Source organism: Heliangelus exortis, chromosome 2, assembly GCF_036169615.1.
Source record: "Heliangelus exortis chromosome 2, bHelExo1.hap1, whole genome shotgun sequence".
NCBI lineage: Eukaryota > Metazoa > Chordata > Aves > Apodiformes > Trochilidae > Heliangelus > Heliangelus exortis.
In genome coordinates, this window is record NC_092423.1 from 68,534,875 (window position 1) to 68,554,367 (window position 19,493).

The following is a 19,493-nucleotide window of genomic DNA, read 5'->3' on the forward strand; positions in this document are numbered from 1 at the left end:
AATGCAAGGCAAGGGGGGCAGAGAGAGAGGGAGCAAAAGAGAGAGAGAGAGAGAGAGGGAGCCTAACAGAAGGTGGCCTATGACAGATCAGATCATCAGGTAATTTCAGATTAACATCAGACCTCCCCTCCTGAGTTTATACTCGGTGTTATTTCAAGGATATATTTCACTCTTTACTTAGATATACCCCTATTCTTACGTAGGGACTAGCATATTCCATGAGCATTCTTGAGGGACCCGTGCTTATGCATTGTCCTACAACGGGCAAGCATATTGTGAGCTGCATTGAAAATCCAGAAATTGCTTTCCCTGAAGGACACCAGTAAAGGCTAGGAGAGGAAACTATGCACACCACTATTTCAACAGAAAATGTCCAAGCACACGAATGAGGGGGAACTGCAGCTAGGGCTTCAGAAGAGCTAGATACTACGCATAATTTTTGAGTGAATATGTACTCATTATTAAGAGGTATGACAAAGCAGGGAAGTGGGTCTCACAAAGCACAGACTTGTTGGGTCAAGTGTCCTTTTCCTGTCTGGCAAGTCCTTTTGTCTCCCTGTCCTCCTTATCATCCTGACACCTTACCAAAGCACAGAATGATGGACAGCTCTTAACGACTTCCTAGCATTTGATTCTGATACACAGGCTCAGACCATTTTGTAAGTCTTCATTGCCCTCTGAATTTCCAGTTTAGAACTCACGTCCAGCTCCATACATGCAGCTTCCCACTGCCACCCTGTAATCCATGTCAAGACAAATATGCTCTTGTCACACCTTGCTTCAATCAGGCAGCCGAAACCAGCATTTCTGAAGGGATGCTGTGTCAGCAGCCAGCAGGGCTGGTATCACCCTTCCCAGATGATCAGAACATCCTCTCCTGGGCACACCCATCCCCACTGCACACAACTGGGGCTATTGTTCCCTGTGTCCAGAAACCAGGCTCTGTCCTGTACCATCTTCGTGTGCTGCTACCACCCAGTTTGACATGTTTTCTTTTCTTCCCTCTCCTAATGTGCTCATTAGGCAATTGAAGCAGAGGGGTTAGAGACTTGGTCCTGCTGGCAGTGTGTGCTGGTTGAGCACCCTCAGCAGACTTCACTGAGAAATTCCTGGGAGTAAAGACATGTTCTGCAAATGAGCATTTACTGAGTGGGTCCCTGCAAAACACCCGGGAAAACAAAGCACACATGGATTTCTAAACTAGGCATTTTGTGGTACCTAGTTACAAAGATCCAAGCTGAACAGGGATGACTTGCTGGCTGGAGTTGAAACACTGTCATGAGAACACAGGAGGTACTTTAAAAATCAATTCTATGAGTGCCCACCTTCCTCTTCTCTCCCTTCTTGCAGATGGAGAGATGACCACATACTCATTTGAGACCAGAAGGAACAACAAGTTGTTTTGCACTTCTTTTCTGTTTCAGGTAAGGTGATGCTTCACCCTTAGGCATCCCCTCCCCCATTTAGAGAGGGGGACAGAAGCAGATCAGCATCTCTGTGACAGAGCAGAGCAGCTGCTGCAGGGCTGCCTGCCTTGCTTGTTCCCAGGTAGCTGGCTGTGAGGGGGCCAACAAGCAGGCTAATTTAAAGCTCTAAAAGCTGGCAGCAGGAGTGCAATTAAGCCTTTTTCACAGCCTGCTGGCCAAATGCAGCAATTTATTGGCTCAGTGATTGGATTATTCATTTGCAAAGCTAAGAGGGGGCATTTTCTTACCACTTCACTTGGCCTGTAGTACTTGTGATTGACTGTCACATGAATCTTGCCAGTCTCTTTGCATCGTCCTACTTCATTTTCATTCTTCCCTTCCCACCTGTAAAGAAGATAAACATTTAATCAACCCATAATTACTTTAGTGCTCTGATCTTACCAACATTTGGCCTGCTTTCATTTACTTGAGGCCGGTGTCAATTCTCCCTGCAGGACAGTATAAACTCATTAGCTATAGGAACAAAGGCAGAGTTTAGACTTGAATGGAGCAACAATGGCTTTTGAAGTCTCTTTGTTTTGGTTTTTGATTCAGTGGAAGGTCTAAAATACAGGACTTCCAAATTAAACACATAATGCTAGGGGAAAATAAAATGTCCTGATTTCAGAACGTCTCATGTATCTGCAAATAAATATGACAGAGAGGTTTTTCATTTGTGGATTGGTTCAAAGTTGTTTTCTTAAAATATTTTTCATTCTTGTATTTTGGCCAATACTTTCAGGAACTCTTTAATCTGTTAATTTTATGGACGTAAAGCTCTGTTTGAATAGCATTAAGCTGCATAATTTAATTTGTGCTTAACTAGGAAAACCAAAACAAAAACAGCTCTTGAGTTTTCAGTCCTAGCTCAACATGGCACTTCACATATATGTATTGTAAACAGCACTCACTACCTGTGAGCTGAAAGACAGACACTTCATCCAAATTAGCTTCATATGTGTTGAACAGCCTGCAGTTTGCTCTAATTTATGTGATTTGGTTGCACCATGAACTATTTGGTTAGCAACTGTCCTGATATAAAATTTCAGGAGCAGCAGTTTGGTGGGTGACTGGTCCCTGGGGAGGCAATCCTGAAGCCTGGGAGTGAGGACAATGCTCCCTCTCTAAACAAATGCTTCATGGGAAGCATACAGGGAGGTACATTGGAGCATCATACCTAATCCTTTGAATATACAAAATCCAGAGTTATGATTGAAACTCTATCCTGTCCTTGCTTTTTGGTTTGCAGTGTACATCAGGGGGTTCTGAACCAGCCTGGCACAAAAGTGCACAGATTAAATACTTTTATTTTTTTGCTCGTGTAAGTAAAATCTGTGTAATTTAAATCACCACTATGATTTAGGCCATTTAGCCTCAGTCACCAGCAATGAAAGCGCTATTCACTTCCCTCTTACTAATTGTACTGCCAGATTTGGGGATTTTGGCACACATTTTATTTCTCCTTGCTCAAAGCTCCTGATTCTTTGACCATCATTTCAGCCCTAATTTTTGAGTTTCTAGCCCTGAGGGCTAAGGAGGAAAGTTTGAAAATGTGACCTCTGTGTACCCAAGAATGTTAAAACACTGAAAGGCAGGAGGAAATGGCAAGTAAGCATTTATTGCTAGTTTTTATGATTTTTTGAAGCCCAACTCATGACTTCTGGATAACTAGCAAACACTGTAGGATGCTTGATTTTGGGAAGACATCACATTGAAGTGATTTCCAAGAGATAATAGCCATAGTCAGGTCATCTGTAAAAAGCCACACCATGATGCTGAAGATGATTTATAATTTAAATTTTCTTTCTTTCTTTTTCACTGTTGCTCTGTTTGAAGCCTGAACTGCAAAGTTTTCATTCAGAAGCCAAAACTAACATTAGTCCCTCCCTTTAAAGGGCAGAGGGTAAAAATGTGCAGGACTCAAATGAGCTTAATAGAAAACTAACCGTCACCAGTAAAACAACAGGAAGCTCTTAGATCAGGAGACGTCAGTGGTTGTTGGAGGTCACTGAGCAGAGAACCCCATTTAACACCCAACAGGCTCCAGAAGGCTCAGCCGAGCCAGTAAAGACTCACTTAATGTCACTATCAAAGTTATAGAACAATAGAAATAGCTTAAGAAGAAATCTCCACCCGTTTTGTTCGGCCCAGCAATGTGAAAAGTTCACAAGGGAAAGAAAAAAGAGAAAAAACAAACAAAAAAAAAAGCAGCAAGCACTTCTCGTTGTGAACAAAGTAGTCTTTGAGAGCTGCACTTTTAATTACTACTGGCACCTTGGTGCTCACAGCTGGGGACACCACGCTGCTGATAAAAGGGAATGGGTGGGGGCCAACCTGACAACCAGGAGCAAGACATCCATTTTGCTAACCAACTCTCCCTCTTCTCTTCCTTTAACTGCAAGGAAAGGGAAAAAAACCCACACACCACCAAGACCTTGCTTAATTTGTAGTCAACTCACAGTCAGAATTATAAACTGGAAAACACAATGCCAGATTATCCTGGAAGCATAAAGGTGGTGGAAGAAGGCATGGGAAACCCTTGTGTTGTGCTATCTGTTAGCCCCAGCCACAAGGACTACCCATCTTTCTGTTCCTTAATGGAGAAGCCCAAGAAGGCAAGAAAACAGCGTTGGGGGAAATGCAAAGGGTCCCTGGCTCAAGAAAATTTGGCTTATCAGGGCTGGGCTAAATTTATCAGGGATGAGGAGTGGCTCCCCTACGCCCCCAGCAGGTACCAAAGCTCGGGGCTTCCAGGTGGGTGTTTGCTGGCCTGGCACAGCCTTTTCATGAGATATTGGTCCTGGAGCCTTCAGGCAATGAGCCTACAGCAAGACCATTGCTGTCTCCACACTGTGGACCTTCATCCTTTCACTCAAGCAAAGGATGGGTTTGCTCTCACAGCTGATGGCATCAGCCATATGACAAAATGCTCTGCACCTAGGGAAGGATATATAAGGCAAGGTTTCAAATGCACTTGCAAGTTCACCTGCTTAAAAGGTTCTTCACCTCAAGAGCTTTTACGCTCTGGATTTACAGAGGAACTGAATGTGTTTAATTTAAGGCTAATTCCATATCTGCTGATCACTACTGTTATAATACTTATTATCAGATGTGATGAATGCTCCTTTTTTTCTTCAGGTCTGGAGATTCCAGTTATTTTCCATTTCCTATAAATATTCAGTAATACAGCAAGCTTCAAACTCTGAAAACTTCCACAGGTATAGAGGACTTTCTGAGGACAAAGAGCTGGGGCACCCACTCGGTTGGGTGTGAGGGGGGCAGGGAGGACATGGGGATAATCAAGGGAGGGTGGGAATAGCACTGCAAGGGACCAAATGGCCCAAATGGCTGTGACTGAGAAGTAAACAAGGCCAAGTAGATACATTTTTGAGGTGGTGAAGTAATTGACTAAAACAAAAAACTTTCACAAAAACACAGATAAACTGCACAAGTATATGCATTTCATCTCCTTGCTTAATCTGTACATAGAAATAGAAGTGATAGCATTTAAAAAAGTATTTAAAACCAGGAGTAGCTAGAGGTGCTCAGCCTCATTGCGGAAAATAAAAGTATCGCATAGCCCTTTTAAAATCAAATATTTGCCAAAAGAAAATATTTTCACATTTGAAAATTAAAGATACATTAATTAAAAAATAATTTTTTTCTTCTTCCACAGCTAATACAACACACCATTTGTGTAGACTTTTTGGACTGGGGCCTGATGGCTGCCACACACAGTTAAGCTAAAGCACTTCATTCTGTCCTGGCACTTTATGAACAGCAAAACTGACACCATAAAACAGACCATTAATGGTTTTTGCAACTAATCTTTTGTAGGGAAACTTTAAAAGGGCCCTTCATATGTTCCTTCCTTGCCACCAACTCAACCACCAACCTTGCCATCAGCTCAGGTACTTCAAAGCAATCAAGGATATAGGGACTGCTTAACTATGATCTTTTGCTTAAATCTAAAGGACATGGCTACCAGAGAGAAATGTACTTAAAATTTTTTATAAATGCTCTGGTGAATCAGGTCTTCAGTATTTGTTCACTAAGGGAACACAATTGAAAAAAAATGCTACTGTTGTTATTACATTCCCAGTAGTTAAGATAATGTTTCAAAAATCCAAATTGTGACTCCCCACATTATGAAACTTTAACAAAAAATATATGCTGGTCTCCCTACTTTTTTTTTTTTTTAATTTTTTTTTCCCCCAGTTCATTGGAATCTTTTGAGCCTTTTATCCCCTTACTCCAAATTGTGAAAGCTGGTGTTGAGAAGAAAATGTTTTCTCAAGAGATTTAATACATCTGTGAAAACCCAAAACATTCTGGAAAGAAAAGTTCTAGTTTCAAGTAACTTCCATTATTGTAAAACTGAAACAAAATTATATTAATAATATCTAAAAAAAATTCTTTTATATTTTCAGAATGGATTTTTTTGAAGAATGGCTTTATAAATTATTTTTAAGTTATTCTTTCTTTAAAATGAGTTTAGAAGAGAAACAAAGATGTCCAGCTGACCTGAAATCAGATATTTTTCCAGATTGTATTTCTGAGAACTATTTTCATCTCATCTGGGAGGAAAACAAGTGGAATTTCCTCTGACACACCACATTTAATTCTCACCCCATCTTCCTATATATCTCTTATATATTCCTTATACCTCTTATAACATATGAAATTAGGTAATTAAATAGCTACAGTTTTCAAACCTTAATTTGAGTTCTGAAACAATTATTAGCCCTGCTCACAGATAAAACCTTGTACAAATAAGAAAGTAATAAAAGTTTTCTCAGCTTGAAGAGTTAATTTTTCATCTGAGTTGGGTTAAATGCCCCACTAAAACTTACATTCTACAGTGATGATGGTGTTAAAGTGGTACAGTCCTAAGCAACAAACTTTGCTCACAATCATTTTCCCAGGACAGCATTCTTCACTGACCTGGCTGAGTCCCTTTCAAGTGTTACTCTTCAAAATACCTTCAACTGTATGAGATTCTGTTCCCTTCCTCCTTACCTGAAAGCTTATCATTTTCCTGACCCATTAAAAATAACACAGCACTGGTCAGCCAGCAATTTTTGGTGGGCAACAACAAGACATGGAAAGAGCAGTTGTTTTGATTATGCCTTTTGATGACTCTTTTTCCATATCTCCACAGACCCATTATTTACATATTGTTGGTTTCCCATTCTTACAGCAATCCTACAAATCTCATGCATTTCTGTAACCCAACCTTCCACTTTAAGGTAAAAAGAAACAACAAACAAACAAACCACAAAAACCTCCTCCCTCAGTTCAATTCCAGTTCAACCTTCACTGTCACTGAAGAGGCTACTACTCTACTTCTGCTAGTCCTTCACCTCATTAGACCTTATAGCTTATCTGAAAGCTTCCTCTTATTTGGGTGATCCTTTATAAGACCAGCTGGCATGTTAGCTAAGATAAAATTTGTATGGAGAGCCAAATGACTGGAGTAAAATATTCATTTTTACTAAATTAATTCTGATTCTGGAAGAAACGAATATTTCTGCAACAAATGTGCATGTGTTTTTATATTAATAAAAACCACAGTAAATCTTTCCACTGCTTGAATAGTTTGGTTTTTTTTTTTTCCCTTTTCTTTTTTTTTTTCTTTCCACATTTGCAGACAGCAGTCTTTGTAGCACTCTGCAAAGAACACAGAATGCTGTAGTGGTTTCAGGCTATCTTTGCAATGCTGTTCTAATTTAATAAGATTAATGACAGAAAATTAGTCAAGACAAGCGTTTGCCTGTTTCGTTTACCCTGCTGTAGTTCAAATTATAGGCGGGAAGTGTTTCCCCCAAGTACTACTTAATTAGTAATAAGTAGAAGGGAAAGTAAAAGACAAAAAAATGTAATCCTTACAGGGGGAAAATATTTGTAGCTCTGAGGCTTTCCTGTTAGTACAAAGGACTGAATTTGAATGATTCGGAGGACTATATAAATATAATTTGAAAATTCTCCCTTGACAAATAAATGTTAGAAGTAAAAGAACCCCACATAAACAGATAAACCTCTGTACACTTTAGAGTTAGTTTCAGAGAGTGAATCAGTCTTATTGCAGATATACACTTCATTAGTTAAAAAAATGTGGTGAAGTTTCTTTTTCACTTTTTGTGGCCAGACATGTACTGACAATGGCAGTACTGACTGGCAATGACAGAATATTATGTTATCTTTTTGGAAAGACATTTTATGCAGACCTGGATTTTCAGCTGTGAATGTTAATGTGAATTGTTAGGAAGACAAAAAGCTAAAAAAGATAAAAGAAACACTTTTAGTTGGTTGATGGGGCAGCCAGGATTGCTTTTCTTCCTGTTCTCTAATTCAATATCAAGATGTGACAGCTAAGACTATGTGACATTTGCAACTTTCAGTGCCAAATCACAAAGCAGGGAGTGTTAAGAGCTCCTGCACATGTGCCCTGTGTTCTCAGATGCTCTAGGAGCTCTGCCAACTGCTGCTTGCCATGACATCCCCCCTGGCCACTAGCTCAATCATTCCATCAATTTTGAAAGGTGTATTGTACAGCAATAATAAGAAGCTGTGCCATCACTTACAGCAGTGAAAAGGGCTGCTGGAAATTTCCCAGGTAAGTTCCTGAAGTTGCAAAATTTCATAATACCTGCAACCCTGCAAAAAAAACCCCAAACTCAACCAAGCTTTGAGGAAGAGACATAGGAAGAAAGCATCCATTCTCACAGGAACTCTTAGCAATTGCACTCTCGTGTACTGTTTCTTAGGTGCCTCATAAATTGTAAAGAAACAGATCAATGGGACTCACCAGTGGGGTCTCACAGTGCTAAAAGGGAGGATTTAGCACTTACTCCCTGAAGAAGATATGTTCAAACTGGAGGAGGTGGGAGTAGAAAGTCCTTGGGGGTTTCAAAGAATGTGAGAGATTAGTAGCCCCCCGGCCAAGATGCCAGTAAGAGTTAGGAGACAGTGTGTGTGTGCTGCAAAAGGCTGACATATAGAAAAATGGTATGGGCCAGGCTGACACCTAGAAAATTTATGGAAGTTCTTAACGAAGTTTTCTGAATCCTCAGAAATATTTTACACGTAGTGCAATTTGGAAGATGAACGATGGCTACAGGATGGGTAGTAGGTCTGCTGTGACACTACTCCCACCCTGGGAGAAGGGGGAAGGAACAGTTGGCTTATCTGGCCAAACCCTATCTAAAATGACCAGAATTGCACCACTGTCAAATTGATCAGTAACAAAGTCATCATTAGGACCTAAAAGTTCACGTCAGTCCCCATATATATAGCTATTTATATACCACTCATAACAGCTTAAGGAATACCTTATTCAAACATTTCAGAAGATATGTTCTGAACAGCCCCATTTCTAAAGCAATTTATTTTCCTAAAAATCCATGTCACTAGATGTCATGTGGATTCTTATACCGTTTTTGAAAATTTCTCTTATTGATCAGTGAAAGAATGTAATTATGCCACTGTGCCTTTATACACAAAAAATACCTGTCCTATCACCTTACTTGGAGTTGTGCTGTAAAACTTCCCTGAGAGAGAAACTTGTGACTGATTCAGTCCAGGCACTAGCTGCATGAATGATATGTAATCCACCATATGGAGCCTCAGGTGAGCAAAAAATTAAACATAAAGGACACAAAATTTTCTGTGTTAGGACCAACTAAATCTAAAGTAAGCCTTTCATATCCTCTCTATAACAGAAGCTATTCACAAAAGTACTTCTATTCGTCTAATTCTTTTTTTCTTTAGGTTTTATCAAGAGTTTAATTTGCTTTCTGAAAAATACATGATGATTTATTCTGAAATTCTGAAACACCTTAGGCCAATACCAAAGCAAGGAGTTTGATTTTAAACTAATGACATCAAAAGAAGCTGCAATATTGAGAGTATCTGCAAATAAAGACATCCAGGAAGGTATTGATCTATACATTTCAGTTTCCAAATCCAGGTAATCAAAATTTTAAAAAAAGTTGTTTATCAAATATTCACCTTACTTTTGCAAACAACACAAGACACTGACAAAATTGCTCTCAAAATTATAAGGAATTCTTATTTATTTGGAGCAACAGAATCTACAGCATATTCATACCAATGCTTACTAGGGGGAATTACCTTATAAACATAGGATGCAAAAGTATAGAAAAAGGAGGAAAAATAAAAAGACAAAGCAATTACCAGAGCTCCTACTACCTCCCCTTTACTCTGTCAAACCTCATGGCTGGTAAGGCAGATGGGACAATATGTGATCATACAGGGACATCTTGCTATCAAGGGATGCTACAAATACAGAGAGAAATTTAGTTCCAAAACTGAGCTTTTGGGCTAGAAATCCTATTTATACAGTCTCTCTCTTCCCCACCAGAATTACTTTCTGGCAGTTGATGCCAAAAAATTGAAACCAGACTAAAAACTCACCGAGGGGAAAATGTTATTACCTCCCCAGCCACCCACTGGCTGTTCAAATAATATTGTATATATCTGTGCACTTCTGCATATTTATTGAATTTGTCAAGTTTTTGTTCCCAAGTAAAACTTATTGGCCCTGTCAAAAGTTCACCAGCTGCATGAGTGACTTTGATGGCCTGAGGAACAGCCCTGGCGCTAGCGTCATGGAAGAGCCTGTGGCTTTCCTCTCCCTTTTCCAGCTGAGATCGGTATGTTGATGCATGGGGCCCAGAGAAGATACAGAAGGAGGGAAATTGAAAAAATAATAAACAATAAAAATATAAATTACAGAAGGCGCTCACCAAGCCATCCTGGTTTTATTATACGGCCTTGAGAAGGAATTTTGTATTTTCAATCAAACTATGTGGAATATGCATTGTAAACATTCTGCACCCACTGCTCAACATTTTTATGGCTTAGGAGAAGAGGAGCTAATAGGAATGTAGAGTGGGTTGCTACCTAATCCTTGTGGTGTGGCTGATGGGCTGTCATGCAGAAAGAACAGGGTTGGCAGGTGTCACTTCTTGAGATGGAAGAGGATGGGAGCAGGACTGTAGAGACTGGGGGCACAAAACAGAGAAAGGGGACAGAAAATCCCCTTTTGCATCAGGGTGATAAACTGCATGCTGGTACTAAACCTCTCCGGAGGGGCATATTTCTCCCAAGGTGTGGAGTGATGGGAGAACAGAGAATGAAGACTTGCAATAGACACTAAGATGAACCTGCCTACATTTTTTTTCTCATGTTCTAGAGGGCAACACAAGACATATTCTCTGTGGAAGCCGTTTATGCCCAGAAGGTCTCATACGTTAAAAAATTAGAATGCAAAGGGAAAAAAAGAAGAATGTAGAGAAACAACACTCTGTAACAAAGCAGATGGAACAGGCTAGCAATGTTCAACCTGTAGCTGCTTTCGCATGTTCATACTTACACAATGGTTTTCCCAATGTGTTTAAATGACTTCTCCACAAATTCACGGACACTATGGACCTCCCCAGTGGCTATGACAAAGTCCTCAGGCTCCTCTGTTTGCAACATCAGCCACATGGCCTGCAGAAAGACAAAGTCAGATTCAGTGAATGTGTAAGTGGGACATGATATTATACTGTTGTATTTTTTGATACGGAAATAACTACATATACGCACACATACCCCAAACTGGGAAAACTAGCACTTTCCTAACATAGTGGTTATTAGATAGTTCATTGCAAGTCTGGAAAGAGTTAAATTATTTCTTATTATAGAAAACAATTCTGTATTTGATTTTCAATTTGTTTCACAGCAGGGTTTTCTGCAGGGGAGACTTTAATATGTTTACTTTTGTATGCTGTGACTTGGTTTAGTGCTCAAAAGCATGAATTCACTTGCCTACAGCACTGCATGAACTGACATACATATAGAGAAAAGAACAAAATTTTGTGATGTTTCAGCCTAGTGTGCTCTGCTCTGTCTTACAGAACTATGTAAAACTCATTAAATCATGAAAATATGGCTCCTTATGGCTCTTTATTCTGTCATATTTGTTTTGCCTTTGTTCAGATTTTAATTAGGAGTAGGTCATGGAGAAGGTAACTAAGAATGGTCAACAGTATATTTGACTAAATGAATCTGGTTTTCTGAGTGCTGAATGTTACATATTAAGGCACAGTAGCAGAAACTTTTTCTTTTGACACAGGGACACAGAAAACACTGGTAGAAAAGTGAGAAAACCATTAGCATCTCTTTCAGAGAACTGTTTGTGCAGTGGCAAAAATCACAGTAGGTTTTGAAGCAAAACTTCATGGGATTGTCAACATATTTGCATTTCAGGGGAGCAGGTTCACTTTCCACAGCAATGTCTTTCACAGGGTCCCCACCCACAAACAAGTAATGATGGATGAGCAACATCTCAGAGGTCTGGCCAGCTAAGTCAGCATGAAAGCAGGAAAGCAGATGGAAAAAGAGGCATGCAAAGACACGTGTGACTTGTCTGAGGTATCACGGCAGGTACATTTCAGTTTTCTGATGTGCAAGCCACTGCTCTGGCAACTGGACTATTTGACTGCCTAGAAGCTGTAGGCGGACAGAATAATTATTACTTCAGATCAATCAAAATGATGTAAACACTTAATTTCCTTTGGAGAGTAAAAGGGAATACCTGTATGGCATGCTCCCTATTTAATAAATAACCAGAAAAGGAAAACAAAATCATTCAACTTTCTCTCCATATGGTAAAGAGGACTGTCATCTTCTCACAGTGTAATCCACAACGCTATTTGCATTGACCTCTTCACATCAGCTTTAAAGAAAACAACTTTAGTAGGTCCCTTGATGGTAGTGGATACTCTGCAAATCAGATTAATAAAAGCTTTGGGACAGCTCAGTTTCTCTTGGTAAATACCACCTGAAATATTCAATTTTTCCCTCCCTATTCTTAATAAATCAGTGTCCAGCATAGCAAGGCGATACATTCCACTTAAATGGTTCTATTTGCAAGTCATTTTTCTTCCCAGTTATTATTTTATGCATCTTCCAGAGTTTTGACAAGATTTAATGAACATGTTCCTTTTGAACCTTTTTGCTTCTTGAGCGTGCGTGAAAGGCTGGGTTTTGGGCAACTGCTGTGTAAGTCCTTGACATTAATTGTGCTTTAGGGATATGACCTGCTGGGCAGGACAATGGCAGCAACTTTATTTTCCTTTCCAGGACTGAAGATCCTAGCCAATGACGCAGAAATACCCGTCTGGCTGATGAAACTCCTCATGTGGGGAGGAGATGTCTTAACTTGTATCTCTCATATGAGCTCTCTTGGAACATTGGGGTTTCCCTGCTGATTTAAGAGGTCACCGTAAATCACCAACTCCTGTTTCTTCATGACTGGACAAGCTTGCAGGATTAAACAGTAGTAGCAGCTTCACAGAGAGCTAAAAGGAGTATCTAAAATAAGTAATTGATAGTTCAGGTTCTCCCAGCCTAGACCTTAATTTCATGGACCTCCAGCTTTCACTAAGCAGCCCAGCTGGAAACAAGAAGTTTCCTTATATGAGAAGGCACTGGTTGAGTGAATAAGGATTTCCAAGATTAGACAATCAGTCAGTCAGAGCCAGAACTTACAGCAGTCCTCCTGACTTTAGAGGATGTTTGCTGCGCATAATTGCCTTTCTTGAATTGAAACATACACAGCACTGTAGTGTCAGTTACATCTGACAGAAATGTAACAGCTAAACGCCATTCATTGATAGAAATCAGGCCTGGTACTTACTATGCACTTTTGTAAAGTGGCACTAATATGTCTAAGTAGAAGCAGGATCAGACTCTCCACGATTTTTTTTTTTTTTTTTAATTGTCTCTACTTCTAAATACATCAGTATTGGAATTCATTGGACACAATTTCAGTGTGGGTGTTTATGCTGAGACATTCAACAGTCCATTGAGTACTGAAAATATTTACACATTAATTTTGTATACTAATATAAAATATCATTGAAAGTTTCTCTTTACTCAAATACATACACTGAAGGTGACAGCTACAAAACTCTTAACAAAACATCCTGTGAGAATTGGTTGCACCAAGTTTCATGCATTTGAATGTATCAACTCTTGTCTAACATTCCAAAGAGCAAGCAATCACTGTCCTGAAAATACAACTTAAACTGCAGAAAATTTCTATAGGATCAACTTAGCAATGAAGAAACAATGTAGAAGCAATTTTTGCCTCAATTCCTGCCAGGAAAGAATTTTTAGATGAATGATTACATGAGAATCTATCATTGCTGGGTCTTCTATTTTTTATAGCATTCATAATTGTTGGCACTTACACTTATCTCAATCAAATCAGATATGAAGAGATGAACAGGCAAAAAATTACAGAGTAAGAGATAGTTCTGTTTTGCTTTAAGGAAGGCAACCAAATGCTCTTGCTTTGAATAGGTCTTCTGAACAGTCCATAAAAACTGCAAAGGCAAGCTAGGAGGCAGAATAATTTCTGAGCAAGCTCTACATTCAAAATTTATTTCCATAGGTACAGCCCGTGACAACCAATGCGAAATCTGTGTCCAAGGAGAAGCTATATGCTTTCCCTACAGCAAGTGCCAGGAATGTGCTTCCCCCCACATCAGACTAATAAAGGCCCTTGACCTATCAATTCCTAGGCATTTCCTTTAAGAGTTCATATTGTACCAGACTCCGGGCTGAGAATGAGAGGAAAGGGGGAGATACAGTTCCAGGTTTATTTGTCGTTACTGAATGGCTTACTGGTTTTAACAGAGGGGAAAAGCTTTGTTTAAATTTCCACTGAAAGTAATTAATGGTTATTGACTGGCAAATGAAGAACAGGTGACACTCTGAATTAGAAGATAAATGATCTCATGTTCTAGCGTGATAATGGGTTAGTAATTGCTACAAAGCCTCAGCCTAGTGCATCCCATCATAATGCTAGATCATGTCCAGAACACAAAGGCCTCTGTGTGAGAGGTATTCAGCCGTTCACCTCCCGATACAGCTGCAGAGTGATTTGCTCCATTTATTCTCTGATGGACTGCACAACTGAGGCAAAAGTTCACCCATTCTCACCTTCCTGTTCACATGCTGAACCACATGACCCATGACATGGCTGAACTGGGATAAAAACATTGACAAGCTTTGGCTCTTGGCTATCTTTTAACCATCGCAAGGTCATATATTTTAGGAATTTTTCTGGTGCAGGGATGGAGAATCATGGATTTTCCCAGACTTCTTTGTAAAGGCTGACAGCAAGGAAAGAAATTACTTGTGTTCACCTCTGCTACCCTTTCCCTAGTTTTTCCCTTGATCCAGTTAGCAGAACATGCACAAATGTTGAAAAGGAGAAGAAAACTACTAGGGAAACAATTCAGGCTTCGGCTCTCTTAGAATATGACTGTTCCTTTAATGGCAAATGTAGCAGAACATATTTTTCATATTTGAACTCTTTTTGGCTCCAGTCTAGTGACTCACAAAGTGTAATGGCAATACTATGTCATTTACTTTTAAAGACAGATATCTAACCAGAGAGAGATATGCAGCAGCTCTAGCAAGCGGACACACTTTTATGATTAGGTGGACTAGGATATCTGTTCTGCATGCCTGAACTATAGCCTCTGCCAAAACCTTTCCTCTTTCATCTTTTTTCTTTCCCCTTTTCTCTATATAAACTCCTGCCAGAAGTAAGTACCACTTTCAAGCAACATACCAGAACAGTGCTTGCACCTGGACTAGTGAAGGGGAAAAGCCAAGCTGGCCTAACACAACCCTTGTATAGGTACATTCCGTGCGTGCCACTGCTGCTATGGTTGTGATGTGTCTGCTTGTCTAGAGCATCTGGAGTATGTTGTAGATGTGCTTCACCATTAACTTCCAGTCCAGCATCTCAGTGAGAAAACATTTATTAACCAGGCTGTCATCCATGGATAACAAAGACTCAGTAGTTGAGGTTATATTTATTAACTGTATATATTTGATGTTTTCCTTTCACTGCTCCAGAACTGTAGATTGATAAAATGGCATCATAATCAGGTATCTGCCTATTTAAAAGAAAAAAAAAATTCAAACCCATCTTTCTGAGACCTAAAAATACAGCTGATCATTTATGTTTAAAAATAAAAGACAATTTTTCAAGAGAATGAATAAAGCTTTTTCTTATTTCTCATCCAATGCAAGACTCAAACCAGATAGGACTGAAGAGACACACAATGTGATAAATGGAAAATGTTCCTATAGGTGTTAAGTAATATTGTCCTGTGCTCCTACATAGCATTTTTTTCCAAGTCCTAATCCTGTCAAAAAAATCTTTCATACATGTTTCTAGGTATTATGCAGAGAACTTCTGATTTCTTTGTATTTGCCACTCACATGAAAAAAAAATCAAACCAAATCAGTAATGTTTACTTTAGGAGATGGAACAGATAGTTGCAGCCTGATGCAGGGTGCATTGTCCATGCATTTTAGAGACAAAGAAGCAGAGACTGGTGAATGTCTAGCTCTACTTACTTATCGCTTGCAGAGGGCATGGGTTACCTCAAAGCTGTCAACAATTAGGGAGCAATTTCTGAGTAAGTTAGGAAACATTACCACCCAGAGAGACCCCAGAGTACATTATCCCCATTTATAGAAATTTGGTCTTTACAGTACTCCATACTCTATTGTCTAGAACTGGGCAGAAGAATTCAGTGGGTTGGACAAGGAACCCTCTGGTGATCCTAAATCTAGCTATCCTGCTGGGGTCACCACTGAGAAGGAGAATTGAGAATTTTGGGCCAAAGCATGATGAGCCTTTAGAGGGGTGTGGCAGCAAAGGAGAACCTTCTCCCCATATGGTAGAACACAAAGGCTTGGCACGACTGCTCTTTCTGCACACATCATGAGGGGATGCTCTCTTTGTCCCACAAAAGACAGGGCTATTGTATCACCTTCCTCTCTGCATTGTCCCAGCTCAATTGCCCTGGTGTGGAAAGAAGCTGCTCAGCATCTTGTGCGCTGCGCGACGTGGGGAGATGTCATGGCCACGCACTTCCTGCCTGCCTGGATGTGAAACAGTTCCAGATGCCATCGCCCTGGCTTGCCCTGACACAAGCCAGCTGACTGGCTGTGGTTTCTCAAGCTGCTGCAGAAATGACCATAAATGATGATCATGCCTTAGAAAAGCGAGACTGGGGACATAGACTCGGAGCTCTAAACTCAAACTGACTTCCAGTTTGCCTATTTATTTACTTTTGGAGGGGCAGGGAAGGAAGAAGAGGTGCTATGCCAGCTAAGCCACCCACATCTGATTAACTTCTGTGAAAAATAGAAGTGTAGGTGTGTACTGGGTGTACCTGGTAGGTGTGAGAGTGTGATATAAAAGGAGATTATATAAAGAGACAGTGATACATACATATAATACACAATAGAGGGAAAAACATCTCCTTCTACAGATTCTGCACACTACAGGGGCACAGCACCTAAGGCTGAAAAACATTAACAAAACTCAAGTGCAGGAAAGAAACTCCTATGATCAGAGAAAAGTCTAAGCTGCCTCTGTCTGAAAGCCAACACAAAGGCATTGGGCATGATCCCATGCTCTCTGCCACAATGGGAGTTCAGTCTAAGTAATAACTGTTGCTTTAGTACTTGTTTCTGACTACGTTATAAGGCAAGGCAAGCACAGAAGGCAGACTCGTGCCAAAAAAACCCACAAGGATGTGCTGCCAGGCACACTGATACTCCCAAGAAGCCAGTGACAGCAGGAATATGGAAGTATGCATAATCAATGTACTCCTATGGTTTTTTTCCTACAATGCAATCTTTCTTGCTCAGTTACATAAAAAGCAAGGGTGCACACCCAATAAGCAAGAACCTTACTATGCTGTTACAGCTTGTATTTGAAAGGCAAACCACAGTTCATGACTGAGGTCATTGTCTATCATTGCAACAAGAATGACACTTCTTGTAAGCTCAACCCTCTCTCAAAACCTACAGCAAAAGAGGTACTGCCCAAGAAGTGTCTCTTCCTTTCGACTGAAGAGTCATCAGATCACCAAAAATCACAGCGTTGGTGCAAGCTCTATTGCTCAAAGAACCTTCACTCATGGAAAACCCCTTCTGAACACCATTTAAGTATCTATCAGATCTCATCAGTTTAAATAAATTCTGAAACGCTTCTTCCTTAATGGTGTAATTCTGAACATAAGGACTTCAATGTCTGTGTACAAAGTTTTTCCTTTAGTGTTGTCCTTTCTACTCATGCAGAGGAGAAACTGAGTACTTATGACATGGCAGCTGCTTCCATTCAGAGCAGCGATGCTTGCTGACCATAGACAGTTACATCCCTGACAGAAAAGGTACAAAATAAGAACAGATTCAAGATGAAAACATTTTCCTCTGAGAGGAAAAAACACATAATGGGGTGAAAAACAATGGGAAGTTTACCTTAAGAATACCAACAAAATAAACAAATAATAAATTCACTTTTACCAATACACATATTAGAAGATTCCTAGGTTATATTTCCAGAGATAATATGTCGTGACTCATTTTATAAACTTTCTTACAGATTTTGGAAGTTACAGTTGATAAATTGCCACAGAAGCAATTTGAAGCATGCTTGATGGTTTAGTCCAATTGTACAGCTTGGCTGTAGAAATGAACTTGTTTAGAGATCATGTTCAGATCCATGATTTTTTTCCTTTCAAGTTAAAAGCATATAGTCGATATATTTAAAGATAGGAATCCAACAGTTATAAAGTTACTAAGAAAATAAAATACCTGATAATCTTTGTAGAGCATCTAGAACGAAAACAATATCAATGTCTTTTGAAACAAAAGCCCTCACATCTGTAGGAAAACTAGGAAACACTGTCTAAATTTTCTTGTGTAAGCAGATGGACCAATTGTTTTACAGATCTCAGGGAGGACTTATGAAACTTTAGTAGGCAGTTTTATTAATAAAAACCACAAGAATTATAATCCAGATAAACCTTAAAGGTCAACTTTCCCTGCTAATGCAACACTATGTTTCTCACAGGCACCTCAGTTGAACACAAAGTTCTCATTGTGTTATCAAAAACTAGATTACTGCCTTTTTATTTTTTTTTCCCTGTGTCACTGAGTGTCAAAATACTGTTCTTTCAGTACATGGAAGTATTTGTACACAGTTTTATAACTGATCTTTAGTTGCTAGCTGGAGGCAAAAATGAAACAGTAAAGCTGCTTGTTGGGAAACTTCACCAAAAATGAAAATTAATATAGCCTTTTTTTCCTGCCAAAAAAAATTTGAACAGATTTTTAGGTTCACAATGTTTTTTTTATTCTTAAAATGGTTAAATTGGAAGTGACATGTGTGACACAAAGTAATTTAAATGAAATTATACAGAAGGATGCACATACGCTCTGTTTCTTTCATTTTAATTTTGGAGGATATTGTCGCAATTACTAACAAAGGGGTGTCTTAAGTTCCATTAAAAAAAAAAAAAAAGGGAAGTAAATTCAAAGATAAACAGAGAAAAATGAGAAAAATTTCAATTACAGAAAGTACGTGTGAGTATTAACCACTCATATTTGACAAGACGATAGAACAAATACATGTTTCCCAGGCTCCACCTAGCAGAAAATTCTGAAAGATATTTGACCCACTTCCCCCTCCCTTTTTTCCCTTCCAGAATTAATTTTCCCTGCTTTTTTTTTTTTTTTTTTATATGAATGAAAGACAAAATACCTCTTCACAAAGAAGCAGACTCCTATTTGACAGGATTACTCACCGCTAAAGTAAAGGGTTGTTCCCAGGTTGCGGTGAGGGCAGAGGAGTCTTAGGGACCCATGCCAGGAAGGACTGGTTAGGACCATGATCTAACCACAAGAAAACAGACGAGGCTTTCAAGTCAAGCACTGGCATGTTTACTGGAGCAAAATGATCAGCCCCAAAATAACGATCACAATGTAGATATTGATCGCAAAAGGTTTAGAGTGCAACATTTGACTATAAAAAGATCCTGACACCTGTTTGCCTCTGATTTCTTTCCTGAATTGCTCAGACACTTCCAGCTAAGTGCAAGCTAACATGCACCTTTTTAAGGGGGTCAGAGGAGCAAC

At 39.5% G+C, this 19,493-nt stretch overlaps 1 protein-coding gene across 1 annotated transcript in view; it reads right to left on the reverse strand.

Annotated features, from left to right (window-relative positions):
- GMDS (GDP-mannose 4,6-dehydratase) overlaps positions 1–19,493 on the reverse strand; it is a 414,580-nt gene that overhangs the window by 68,628 nt on the left and 326,459 nt on the right. Inside the window, exons 8-9 of the mRNA XM_071736566.1 lie at positions 10,864–10,982; positions 1,715–1,811 (exon numbers count right to left, since the gene is read on the reverse strand). Coding sequence (XP_071592667.1) covers positions 1,715–1,811; positions 10,864–10,982 — 216 coding nt within the window. The remainder of the gene's footprint in view (positions 1–1,714; positions 1,812–10,863; positions 10,983–19,493) is intronic.